Below are 14,216 nucleotides of genomic sequence, written 5' to 3'. Positions count from 1 at the left end.
CTTTAGACCAAGCCCTCTGAAATGGAGTGGAAACTTGCTCAGTGCCCAAGAATTACCTGCAAACTATCAAGTATATAGAGAAGGGAATCATTGGACAAGCTAGAGAAAATATGTTCTTTTAAAGTTACTGAGGCAGGAGTTCCTGGGTTCAAATGGCCTCAGACACTTCCTAGCTGTGTGACTCTGGGCAAGTCATTTAACCCCCATTGCCTAGCCTTTACCACTCTTTTGCCTTGGAATCAATACGTAGTATTGATTCTAAGATGGAAGGGGAGTGTTTAAAAATTAAAAAAATAAAGTAACTGAGGAAGAATTGCCTGAGAGGGAAAGAGAAGCCCTGACATTGGCCTTAGCCTAAGTCTCCTTCTTCATCTCCTCTCAACACCAAATCTACTCTCTCCCCAGCCTTGGGAGCTGCAACAAGGTTCAGAAGACTTTGGACTTCACATCTTCCCATAAGTGTCTCAGCACTATAACCTTCTGCTGGCAGCAATATGTACAATGGGACAGAAGGACAGACAAGGAGCTCAATGAAGAAACTATACTCTGCCTAATAGGAATCTCATTCATGGCGGGGGGGAAAAAAGACTTCTAGCTACAAGGAGTGGAAATTACTCCAGGGCTTTTTCTTTCCCTCCAGGCAGCCCCTCCTCAAAGGTTTTACTGAATCACCATGTTTGCTCCAACTTCTGAAATGATTCCCTGCTTCACTTCCTAATTGTGGCATAGCTGAGTTTCCTAGGCCCAGATAGGATTCCAGGCAATGTCATTCCAGTTCCATTTTTCCTATTTAGTCTAAGACCAACAAATGAAATTAATTTGGCAAGTATTTATCACTGACTTTGAAGGGAGGTGGGTGCCTTGATGGGTAGGTCAGTTAACCCTACCCCAACCTTTATATTTTATTCATACATACATATATATACATATATGTGTGTGTGTGTGTGTGTGTGTGTTTTGACCAGAATATCAATCCCCTGAGGGCAAGGGACTATTTCAGTTTCTCCTTTGTCTCCCCAAGGAAGTACAGTTCTTGGGTACATGGTAAGTATATAATAAATATTCGTTGGTTGATTGATTGATTCTCTAGTTGTTAATACTCTATCCTCTTGAAATTACTTTGTATCTACTTAGAATTTACTTTTTTGTGTCCTTGGCCTCAGTGAATGTAAGCTCCTCGAAGGCAGGGACTTTTATTTTTACTCTTGTGTACCTTGCACAGTACATTATACATAGTTGGCACTTAATAAATGTTTATGGAACTGAACTCATCCAATCAGAACCTGTTTCTGTTATAACCAGGACTACACCTCTGAGACTCCTTGCCTCTTCCCCTTAACTGCCCCCTAAGTTTGGTCTCCAAGATAAAAAAGGCTACTTTCTCTGGGCATTCCCAGTTTCCTGCTGCCCCGATCAGGCTTCAGGTTCAGGGTCAGCTCTAGGCCAGGCATTGTGCCACTGCCTCTAGATCACTCTGATTATCTCCCTACTCTGGGAGCTCCTTCCTTGTTTTCTCTTCTGTTTTCACTATTTCGTCTCCATTTCTCCCAATCTTCCTGTTTTTCTCCATTTTTCAACCCTTACCTGCCCTCTTCTCTCTTACTCATCCAAATGTAACCGATTCTTTTTTTTTTAAACCCTCACCTTCCATCTTAGAGTCAATACCATGTATTGGTTCTAAGGCAGAAGAGTATCAACCAATTCTTCAGACAGATCCTGCCTCCTCCGTGATCCCTTCCTAGTCTACAACCACCTCTTGTTCCTCTGACTTCTAGCTTCATCTCTTGGGTTTTTTCTTACACCCACTGCCTTGAATCACATACACAGGGCAGGTAAGTCAGCCCAGCTGAAGCAGCAAGGGAGAGACAGAGGGAACATTTGCCAGCTAAGTCAAACCACCATCGTCACCAACCCTTGACCACCATCCCTCCTCAGACCTTGATGGAGAAAGCCCAGGACTCTGAATCCAAGAGCCTTGGGAGAAGCAATGCTTATGTCCAGTGCCTTCAGGCATCACCCTGGGAAGCAGCCCCCTGGGAAGGTGCCACCCAGTAAATGACCTTGCAGGCACTATTGCCACTTCTATAGAAGACCCAGGAAGAAAAGTTCTTGGTATCAAAGATCCAATGTTATTGTAAAATTAGAAACAAATGACTTTGTCAGTGAACATGACAATAAAGAAGTGTTAATATCTACTTTGCTGCTGCACCCTAAGGATGCTATAATTTTTCCATCTCACTTTTAGCTGAAACCTTCCTAATATGTTGTCTCCTTCAGAATGAGCTCCTTTGAGAGCAGGGACTGTCTTGTTTCTCTATGGGTATCTCCTGTCTTTAGCACAGTGCTTTGTATATAGTATGCTCACTCATTTATTTTTCTGTGGTCATGACCACATTTCTCAACTAGACAGTGAGTGCTATGAGAACAGGAACAAGGCTTTATATCTATTTTTTATTGCCAGTACCTGGAACCATAAATTGTTAGAGCTGAAAGGAACTTCAGTGATTACATGCTCCCACCCCCATGGACAGTAAGCTTCCTGAGGACAAATGGCAATGATTTCTCTCGTCTAGTCACCTACCACTAAAAAAAACAAAAAAAAAAACAAAAAAAAAACCCAATACTTTTTTTTTAACCCTTACCTTCCATCTTGGAGTCAATACTGTGTATTGGCTCTCAGGCAGAAGAGTGGTAAGGGTAGGCAATGGAGGTCAAGTGACTTGCCCAGGGTCACACAGCTAGGAAGTGTCTGAGGCCAGATTTGAACCTAGGACCTCCTGTCTCTAGGCCTGGATCTCAATCCACTGAGTTGCCCAGCTGCCCCCTAATACTTTCTTTTTTAACCCTCATCTTCTAGGCCTGAGGCCAGATTTGAACCCAGGATCTCCCATTTCTAGGCCTGGCTCTCAATCCACTGAGCCACCTAGCTGCCCCCCCCTAAAATAATACACTCTTCTCTCTACCTCCTAGAAAAGGGTACTCTCAGAACTTTGACAGACTCCTGCGGATGCCAAAGGAATGCTACCAATTCTAGGGTGCTTTGTTATCTAGTTTGCTCAGGAGAATTGCATCCCTGGTAGGTCCAGACACTAGTGCATTTAAGAAAACTTCCCACTGCCTTTGCCCTCTAAAAAACAAAATGCTTCTCCTCTTAATCACTGTAGTGACTCAGTCTTAACTCATATTCTAGGCAAGGTTATCCATTGTCTGGACCTACCAGGGATGTTCTCTGACTTCTCAGGAGCAAATGAGAAGTTGAAAGACTGACGGAGCTGATTGGTACATGCATTCCTCGCATCTTTCATGTGTGTTCCCCCAGTGGTTTATTTCCAATAAGCCCCATAGAGTTAACTTTAGGAAGTGGGTGGGCTGGATTTCTATTGTTCATGATCTAGAGTTGGTCTTATTTAAGCCTCTACACTGCTCTGCCCACCCAGATGGAGAAGTTAGAGATAAACAAGAGGTGCTTGGCTGGTTGCTAATAGCCTCTCTTACCAGCCTTGTTGCCCCCAGGTTCTGCTTTCTGGGAGGTCCAGATGGGGAGCAGACAGGATGCATGATTGGCTATGCCTACCACCTGCCAGGGCAGCCTGCCAGTAAACATCCCCAGATGGGGCCTAGAGGGCTTTTCCCATTAGACAGCCTGGCATGGGGATGGTGGGCAACTCCCCCGCCCCTGCCCTGAACAATAGTAAATAAGCACCATCTACTCCAATAAAATAGTTTGGTTTCTGTTTGCTTTGGTGAATGGAACCTCCGGAGAGTCTTTGGACACCTTCCATCACTGTAGTCACACTAACAGTAAAGGGTCAAGGGAGGATGGGAACTCAATGGTTAGCTCCCAATAATAATACCTAACAGTTATATGGTGCTTTAAGGTTTACAAAGTGCTTTACAAATATTATGTCATTGGTTCTCACAGCAACCCTGAGAGATGAGTGCTATTATTCTCCCCAGTTTTATATGTGAGAAAATTAATGTTAAATGACTTGTTTAGAGTCACATAGCTAATAAGCATCTGAGGTAGTATCTGAATTCAAGTCTTTTGACTCCAAGCCCAGTACTCTATACAATAAACCAATTCTTTCTTTCTCTTTCTTTTTTGTTTGTTTCTTCCTTTTTCTCTTTCTTTCTTTTTTCTGTTTCTCTTTCTTTCTTAAACCCTTACCTTCTGTCTTAAAATAAATACAGTGTATTGGTTCTAAGGCAGAAGAGAGGTAAGGGCTAGGCAATTGGGGTTACATGACTTGCCCAGGGTCATAGAGCTAGGGAGTGTTTGAGGCCAGATTTGAACCTAGCATCTCTGGTCTCTAGGACTGGCTTTCAATTCACCAAGTCCTCTAGCTGCCCCCACCTGGCTGTTTCTTAATCTTTTCCCTAGCTCCAAACTAAATCCTAAGGCTGTGGCCTTAGGAGAAATATATCAGGGGATTTCAGCCCAGGGATCTCAATTTCAGCCCCAAACATAGCCAAAATCCCCATGTTTTTAAACATGTTGTCTCTGCCATTAGAATGTAAACACCTGGAGGGCCAGGGGTGTTTTTTTCTTTTTCTTTCTATCTCCAGCACTTATTGCAGTGTCCAGCAGATAGTAAGTGAGTAATAAGTGCTTGTTGACTGACCAAATGTTTCTGGGTTACCCCCACCTATAGCTTCGACAACTGTTATGCACCACAGATGATTTGTTGAATAAAATTGGAATTTGTGAAATCATGCAAGACACTTTAAAGAAAGGAGATGAGAAGAGAAAAGACCCAGGATTGAATTAGTCCTTCCTCTAGCATTTTCTGGGACAAGGGACAATCACAAAATTTGTTGGAAGGGATCTTAGAGTTCATTTCGTACAACCAGCACCCACAGCAAGAATTTCTTCTTGTAACGTCTTGGAGAAGGGGTCAGAGGTCATTGAGCCTCTCCACTTGAAGACCTCCTGTGATAAAAAGCCAAACAGGGACATATATTTTGCTTTGGTTACAATGAACCTTTTTCTCAGAGTTTCTGGAAGCTTCCACCAACAGTTAAATAAAATGATGGAATTGGCATAGACAGCCTTTCAATCAGTCAAGAAACATGTGTTAAATATCCACTAAGTCTATTAAGTGTCTGCTAAGTACTAAGGACAGAAAAAAAAGAGATAAGAGATTGTACCTGCCCTAAAGGAACTTACAATCTAATGGTAAAGGCAAAAAGGAACAAATATGGAGTAACAAACTGTACTCAGGATCAATAGGTTCCTTCTATCTCTAAATATCCTAGGTCTGCTCCTCCCTGAACTAATCTGAACAAATCTAATTTCTCTCATGACAGCAATCCAAACATTTGTTAATATTCCCCCCTCCCTTCTTAATTTTCCTATTCTTTAGGCTAAATGGCCCCAATTCTTTCAAATGAGTTTTGCCTGGCACATAGCAGACACTTTAAAATGCTTATTTCCTGAAGAAGAAAAACATATGATCTATCACTTGTTTATATGGGTATATGATTTGGTTTTAAAAGATTACTCTATTGCAAAAATGAATGATATGGAAATAGATACTGAGTAGTAATACATTTATAACCCAGTTGAATTGCTTGTCAGCTCTGGGAGGAGGGAAGGAAGAAGGGAGGGAGAGAAAATGAATCATGTAACCACAGAAAAAATACTTAAGAAAATAAAATTGGAAAAATAAATAAAATGTTTATTTCCTTCTCTCTCCCTCCCTCTCTTCCTCCCCCTTCCTTCCTTCCTCCCCCTCTTTTCTCTTTCCTCCCTTCCTCCCTCCATTCCTTCATCCCTCTCTTCCTTATTTCTCTCCTGTATTCCTTCTTCTTTTCTTCCTCCTTCTCTCCCTTCCTTCCTTCTCTCTTCCCTCCTTCCTTCCTCCCTCTATTCCTTCCTTCCTTCATATGACCTCGTCTCCAACCTTGTCACCCTCCTCAAGACATGCTCCAACTTGTAAATATCTTTCCTAAAACAGGGTGCCCAGAACTGGATGTGGTACTTCACCCATAGTCTGACTCACTCAGAAAACAGCAGGCCTTTCACACTCCAATGAGAATGTCTAGTCCTCTTCGCCCCTGCATTCTCTTTGGAAACAAAAACTGGCCTAGGCTTGATTACTTGTTTAATCTCTTCTACACAATCTATCCCTCCACTATCTTTGGCCAAGGAAAGATTGAGCAGGTCCTACAATAATGCTTATTCACAGGTCAAGGAAACTCTGGCCCAGGCTCAGAATCAAACCCAAGAATGCACTGGTGAGAGTGAGAAGAGAAACTGAAAATCCTCTTCAAACATTTGGAATTCCAATGGCCCCTTTGTGCCACTCCTAGACCCCAAGGCAAAAATTCACAGCTCCTCAGACTTGGAAGGGACCTCAAAGACCACCTCCTCTAGCCTTTACCTGCAATATGAATATCCTCAACAGCATCCCTAACAAGCAGTCATCTCTTCACTATGTGAAGAGCAGAAACACCAACAGAAAATTTACTGTTTAACAAGATAGCCCAACTTATTTCTGAACAGGGCAGTGCTGAGGCCTCAACAACACCAATTCTAGATGTCAGGAGTAATATTCACTCACCCACTTCCTAAAGCTAACTGCATGAAGTTTATGAAAATAAATTGTAGATGGAAAACATAAAAAGGTACAAGGAAGGGTCAGCGAGGTAGCTCAGTAGATAGAGAACCAGACCTAAAGATGGGAGGTACTGGCCTTGGACTCTTCCTAGCTGTGTGATCCTGGGCAAGTCACTTAATCCCAAATGCCTAGCCCTTACTGCTCTTCTGCCTTGGAACTGATACTTCATATTGCTTCTAAGCCATAAGGTATGGGTTAAAAAAAAAAAAATATATATATATATATATGTACATATATATATATATATATATACACACACACACATACCATGAAAACTGATTATATTGAGCCAATAACTGCCTCCCTCTAATGTCCTTCCATCAGTCTTTAGATGTCTCTTCCTTGTGTTAGGTCTCAAAGCTCTGCCCTGGGGCAGCTGGGTGGCACAGTGGATAGAGCACCAGATTGAGATGTCCTGGATTCAAATTTGACCTCAAACATTTCCTAGTTGTGTGACCCTGGGCAAGTCACTTAAATTCAATTGCCTAGCCTTTGCTCTTCTGTCTTAGAATTATTACTAAGACAGAGAGTAAGGGTTTAAAAAAAAGTTCTGTCCTGTTCCATCCTTGCCTACAGAAGTGTTTCTGGCCAATGTTGGGCCAAACATAGCCTAAGAGTGACCTCTGGTGGCCAATTAAGAGAAGAGCCCATGTTCCCCAGCATGGTCCCTGCAATTGAAGAGTTCAGAACTGAGCCTGGTTAGTAAACACTGCATGGTAATGGGGGTCTGCTAAGACTCTAGGGTCTGCTCTTCTCCATACTCACCAAGCGAAGCTACCCAGAACCTGCCTTATCTTGAAATCTCTTCTCAGCTCTGACAGAGTTCTGGGTCTGTTTGCAATCTCACTGGAATGCTGGCCCAGTGATGTCCCTAAAATGACTTCCAAAACCTAGCCAATTTGGTGCTCCTAGACTGGGTTTACCTTTCAATTATTCACTTCCACTATAAATGAATGAAAATGAAACCATCCCTGGTCCTCCCAGCAGTGGGTATTCTCCCCCCTCCCCCAAATACTCTTGGAATGCCTCCATCTCTTCTTGTCTTCTTCACTTCCTCAGCCTTCTATAGTCTCCTCCTCCCTCTCCATCAGGAAGAGGTAAACTCCTTAGAGATGGGGGTGGTTTCATTTTTCTTTTTGAATTACCAGCACTGAGCACAGAGCTTTGTGCATAATAAGAACTTTATAAACAATCTGTTGGTTTAGATTCATTTGTTGGCTTCTCTCTTTTGCAAACAATCTGGGGAAAGGCAGCAAATCTTGAAACTCAGATTGGCTTCCCATCGTGTCCTAGTCCATATTCATCTAGCTTTCTTTAGTACCACAATAAGCTAGATATCAGGATTTCTTCCAAGAATGAAAGCTATCCTTGGCCCTTTTCCAAAAGGAGAAACAATGCATTTTCCAAAGGCAAATAGAAAAAGACATTCCAAATTATCTGCTTTTTGTCATTATCTCTGCCTCTGGCTTACACTTATATGATGCTCTGAGATTTGCAAAGCACTTTGCATGTATTAGCTGATTTGATCCTCAAAACTCTAGGAAGTAGTTGCTATTATTATAATACTCATTTTACAGATTAAGAAACTGAGGTGGTAAGAGGCTATGTTGCTTCTATCAGTTACTCAGCTAGTAAGTTTCTGAGGAAGAGTTCAAATTTTCATGTTCAGGACTCCAAATCCTGTACTCTATCCACTATGTGAAGCTCTAGTGTTTCCAAGCTCACCTGGATCCCTTCAATGCGTTCAGTGACCACGTAGGCATGATGCATGGCCACGAGTGGCACCTTCACTCCAGCCATTTTTCCCAGGGTGCTTGCCCACACACCTAGGAGTAAAATACAGACCCATTAGAGACCAATGACAACCTGGCTTTAGGCAGAGTTCAGGAGATCAAAGAACCATAGAATAAGATCTGGAGGGAACAATAGATATCATGTAGTCCAGTGGTTCCCAAACTCTTTTGGCCTACCGCCCCCTTTCCAGAAAAAATGTTACTTAGCACCCCTGGAAATTATTAAACTATTTATTAAACTCAAAATAGAATGTAATACAAAAGAAGTGTGGCTATCACTGCTCCCTGGATCACTGCAGCGCCCACCAGGGGACAGTAGGGCCCACTTTGGGAATTACTGATAGTCAGTACAATGGCAAGAGTGCTAAATGTGAAGTCCTATTCATCCATCTGCATGATCTTAAGCAATCTTGCTTCAGTTTCCTCAACTATCAAATAATGGATCCCTGAAGGTGCCTCCATCTTAAAGTCTATGATACTATCATCCCTCATTTTATAGATGTGGAAATTGAGGCCCAAGAAGTAACTCAAAAGACTTGTATGAACTGATGCAGAGGGAAGCAAACAGAACCAAGAGAATGATATACACAATGACCTCAATAATATAATTGAAAATAATCCTAAAGAACTAAGAAAGACTCGTTACTGGCAGCTAAGATGGCAGAGTAAAGAATGTTCCAAGCTCACCCAAACCCGAGTCCAAAACAACCTAAAAGACCTGCAGATCAACACCTTGAGTCATTTTGAGTACCGGAATTTAATTGATAAAGCATACCTCCCTTCTCTCCATAGAAAAGTGGTGGACTACAAAGCTGAATGAGGACTATGCTATTAGATGTGATAAATGCATCTCTGTTTTGTTTAACTGTATTCCCTTGCTATAAGATAAGGGTAGGGTGGTATGAGAAATGATAGCAATGTTTTTAGTTTTTAAAAAATCTTTCCCTTCTGTCTTAGAATCAATACTGTATATTGATTCCAAGGCAGAAGAGTGGTAAGGGCTAGGCAATGGAGTACAAGTGACTTACCCAGGGTCATATAGCTAGGAAGTGTCAGAGGTTATATTTGAACCCATGACCTCTCATCTCTGGACCTGGCTCTCAATCCACTGAGCCACCCAGCTGCTCCCAGCAACAGTTTTTAAAAGCATCAATAAATTTTACAGAATGAAGTTCAAGTGATCTTCTAAGGTCTCATAGGTAATAAATTGCAGATTGACTCCTGTCTTCAAATCAGTTACAGGTATTCCTTCCATATCATGACTTTCCTCATCACAGTTTCAATATATTGCAGGTCAGCATAAGAAATTAAATGGGAAATTTAGGGGAGTTTTGTGGAAGCCACAGAAGGCCTGCAGGCAACGCAGGAAATGTTTAGAAGCTCAGAAATTCATAAAATATGCTTATAGTATTATATAATACTGGCATATTTTTATTTTTTAATACCATAAATATGCACAATTTTTGTTGTTGCTGTAAACATCCCATAAAAGAAAGAAAAAAATTCAAACTTCTTATTTGGTACAAAGAGAGGGCCAAAAAATTTTACAAGGATTTTCTAGGTCATAGGGGTATTGTACCCCTAACCCCCCATGATGTGGAAAGGATACCTGTTCTCTTTCATTTGTACCAGATTGAGATATTTAGATTAAATGGTAAAAAGAATAGCCCTGGGGGTTGCCTAAACCCATGGGAGTATACTCCCCAGGGCCAAGCATTATGGGATAGGGAGTAATCGCCTCAAAAGGTTCTTTTCTCTTGCTGCCTCCTCACCCTATTCCAGGGAGACACCCTTCCAAGGGCTAGTACAGAGTTGTGTGGATATCTAGGCCTTCCCACCTGCACAGTTGACCACACAGGAAGTCTGGATGGAGCCATAGTCGGTGTCTACTGCTGCTACCCGCCGTACACCAAAGTCATCTGTTCGTACCTGAATGCCAGTCACAGGGCAGTTCTCAATGACCTAATGTTCAAAAAATATAGTTAATTGTAACAAGGCAAATCCCCATTCCTGGATGGATACTTGGGTCAAATGATAGATTGCAAGTATATCTTTCCTTAGATCATCTCTGTTTTACATAAAAACAAATTTTATAAATCAAATCCTTACTTATGTGTCATCAGGGAAATAGCAAAAATTTAACCTTTCACAAAGAGAAGAACCCACCTTTTGGTTTACCTATTTTGTAGACATTTAAATGTTCATGTGCAGAGTTACTTAAAGAGAAGTCCATTTATCTAGGAGGAACATGACTCTATGATAAGGTGGGCAGAAGAATGCTAGACCTGAAACTCAGCTTTTTGCTTCTGAATAATAATAATATCAAAAGTAATTACCATTTACATACCATTTTTTCAAAAGTCCTTCTATCTTAGAATCAATACCATGAACTGGTTCCAAGGCAGAAGAGCAATAACAGGAAATGGGGGTTTAGTGGCTTGCCCAGGACACACCGCCAGGAAGTATCAGAAGCCACATTTGAACCCAGGACCTCCTATCTGTAGGCCTGCCTTTCAATCCACTAAGCTACCTAACTGACACCCCACCCCCACCCCACTGCCCATTTTTATATAGCATTTTAAGATTTATTAAGCACTTTACACACATGATCTTATTGGATCTTTCCTATAACCAGTGAGATAGGTGTTATTATCATCCCATTTTATAGATGAGAAAATTGAGATTTAGAAAGGATAAGTGACTTGCCTAGGAGTCACACAGCTAGTAAGTATCTGAGGCAAGATTTGAACTCAGGTCTTGCTAACTTTGAAGCCAACATTCTATCCACAGTGATATCTAGCTGCCTCAGAAGCCAACAAGGTCCTCTTGCCAATGTGTTGCCAATCCCTATGGTTCAGCCAGATGGATTTTTTGTGGGGGGGAGGAAAATGAGGTACAGAGAAATTAAATAATTTTTCTAGTGTCATAAAGTAAGGCAGAAGTGCAACCTAGTCCTCCTGCCTCATAGACTAGTGCTTTTCCCTGAGTGGGGAAGAGTCTAAGCTCCTGAGAAAGGGGAACATCCAGTGTCCTGAGTTCCTTCCGTACCTGGGCTCCCCGGGCAGAGGCTGCTCTGATGAGGGTTGTACAAGTGCCTGCAGGGTCCATAGTGCCATCCTGGGGCACATAGAGAGTGCCGTAGAGGTCCTCCACATTCATCAATGGGTATAGCGCCTTGGTCTCTGCTGGTGTCAAGACATGGGACTCTATCCCATAGGCTTTGCCAAGCTAGGGGTAAGATAAAGGGAGAAGGGTTCTTCTGAGTCCCCCCAAATCAGACCTCTTCTCAGCCCCTATAATGAATTCTAATCTAACCATACAGATCTTCTCACCACCTAAGAATGTGGTGAGATCCACTCCCTAGCTCTTCCCTTTGTTCATGTTCATCAGGAAGCCTGGAATGCCCTCTCACCTTCCCCATATACCTCCATATACCTTATCTTGCCTTCGAGGTCTGGCCTAAATCCCATTCCCTTCAGAAAACTTTCCCCAGTTGCTCCCACCCACCTCAGTCTCTGGCTTCTCAGAATGCTTTATAGAGTGTACCTAATACTTTATTGTATCTGGTCTGGGGGTGGTTGTATGCGTTTTGGGGAAAAGGAGAGGAGGAGGGGGATAAGTAGAGGGATGAGGAGGGAGAGGAAGAAGGAAAAGAGGGGGAGCAGTTGGAGGAGGAGAAAGAAGGGGAGGAGTGGGAAGTATAAGAAGAAGAAAAAGGAGGAGGAGGAGGAGGGAAGTAGCTAGAAGAGGTATGGTAGGAGAAGAGAGAGGAGAGGGAGGAGGAATAAAAGGAGGAAGAAGAAGAAGAGGGACAGTTGGAAGGGGGAGTAGTTAGAGGAAGGGGAGGAGGAGGAAGGGGAGGAGAGGAGGAGGAGGAAGAGGGAGAGGAGGAGGAAAAAGAGGAGATAAGATAAGAGGAGGGGGAACAGTTGGAGGAACAGTTGAGGGAGGAGGAGAAATTGAGTAAGAAGGGAGAGAAGAAGGAGGAAGGGGAGGAGGGATAGAAGGAGGAGGGAAAAGAAGGGGAGAAGGAGAGATTTGAGAAAGCAAAAGACAGTGAGTCTGCATCCCAGACTTAGTCCCAACCCTAACCATGCCTACCGACATAAGTCTTTTGTACTCATCCAGTCGCTGGCGGTTGGAGGCAATGAAGAGGCCCCCATTCTGAATCCAGCCAGTATGTAGTCCTGTTTCCTTCTCCAAGTCATGGCTCACCACCTGGCGTGTGTGAGCCAGGAGTTCCACCTCCACATCACTGGGTCGAAGCTGCCACAGCAGACCTGAATAGGACAAGACAGAGTCAGTCTAGGCCAGTGATGGCAAACCTTTGGCATAGGTGCCAAAGATGACACACAGAGCACTCTCTGTGGACACTCAGCCACTCTCAGAGAGACTCAGGTGGAGCTGCTCCCCTCCCCCTCTCCAACATGCCCGATGACTTTTTTTCACATTCCCTCCCCCTCTGCCTAGCAGCCCAATGGAAACAGTTTCTCCCTCCTTGCGTAGGGTAAGTGGGGAGCACAGCACATGGTCTCTGGGAGAGGTGAACAGGCACTTGGCCTGGGTGGTAGGGTGGGGACAGTGCCTGGCACTCCCTCTCTAAAAGGTTTACCATCACTGGTCTAGCTAAGACTCAGGTCCTGATTAGCTCCTAGTCACAATTGAACTAATGAGCCTTTCATGAGTCAATAGGTCATATTTTCCACTCAGTCTTGCTCAAGATCTTCCCTGAAACTCCAATTATGTTAACCTGTTTTCTTCTCCAACACTAGAACTGTAGGGGAGGGGTTTAAATGCCTTGAGGAAGCAAGAGAGACCTGAGTTAGTTCTACACAACAATCCCTTTCACCTCAATCCTTCCTATCTATAAAATGGGTGATTTCAAACAACTATTGCATAGTAGACAATTTAAATGTTTGCTGAAAAGTGAAAAGTCTTCTCTGAATATAACTACAAGGCACTTGGAGTTCTTCAGAGGAAGGCTTTGGCCTTCTCTTGCCTTCTCAGGGAAAGGGGATTGTGACTAGTCTCAGTCAAGAAATCAAGAACTGTTTGTGGTTCAAGAATGGGTGACCTTTGAAAAATCACTTCCCATCCCTAGGCCTTAGTTTCCTCATCTTTAAAATGAAACACTTCACAAAGAACACTAAGAAGACTGAGGATATGGGTCCTTGAGGACCTCTCAGTCATAATATCAACTAGTAAGGGATAAAGTTTTATGGTTGATCATAAGGCACATCCTCCATGTGGTTTTGCCTAAAATAGTCCATAAAGCATTATGAGCAACGGATGAAGGGAAAGAGTTCAAAGAGAAGAGAAGCTAGAAGAAAACAAACTATTGCCTGACTCAGACACTTCCTAGATATATGATCCTGGGGAAGTTACTTAATTCCCATTGCCTAGCTCCTTGTTGGTGAAGCTAAGGAATCCAGAGCTGGTACTTGGAAATTGCTCTGTTCCCCCCATCTTCCCAGTGCCTGAGGACATTTTTGTATGCCCCACCCCTCTGTCCATCTGCCTAAAGTGAGCACTTTCTCCCTCAACTCTCTCTGGGGGCTCACAGACAGCTTGATTTTGCCCTCTAGGCACTCATACTGGGAAAAGGTTTGCCAACCCTTACCACCATTCTGCCTTGAAACTAATACATTGTATTGATTCTAAGATGGAAGGGAAGAGTTCAAAAAAAGAGAGAATTGATAATAAGGCCAAAGGAAGGAAGGAAGGAAGGAAGGAAGGAAGGAAGGAAGGAAGGAAGGAAGGAAGGAAGGAAGGAAGGAAGGAAGGAAGGAAGGAAGGAAGGAAG

General features: G+C 42.9%; 1 protein-coding gene across 1 annotated transcript in view; it reads right to left on the bottom strand.

The window, feature by feature from the left end:
- SARDH (sarcosine dehydrogenase) overlaps positions 1 to 14,216 on the bottom strand; it is a 142,485-nt gene that overhangs the window by 119,309 nt on the left and 8,960 nt on the right. Inside the window, exons 2-5 of the mRNA XM_044663950.1 lie at positions 12,515 to 12,693; positions 11,462 to 11,641; positions 10,252 to 10,375; positions 8,346 to 8,446 (exon numbers count right to left, since the gene is read on the bottom strand). Coding sequence (XP_044519885.1) covers positions 8,346 to 8,446; positions 10,252 to 10,375; positions 11,462 to 11,641; positions 12,515 to 12,693 — 584 coding nt within the window. The remainder of the gene's footprint in view (positions 1 to 8,345; positions 8,447 to 10,251; positions 10,376 to 11,461; positions 11,642 to 12,514; positions 12,694 to 14,216) is intronic.

This window comes from Gracilinanus agilis, chromosome 2, assembly GCF_016433145.1.
Source record: "Gracilinanus agilis isolate LMUSP501 chromosome 2, AgileGrace, whole genome shotgun sequence".
Lineage (NCBI taxonomy): Eukaryota > Metazoa > Chordata > Mammalia > Didelphimorphia > Didelphidae > Gracilinanus > Gracilinanus agilis.
Note: the sequence above shows the minus strand (reverse complement) of the source record. Positions and strands in the feature narration are given on the sequence as shown.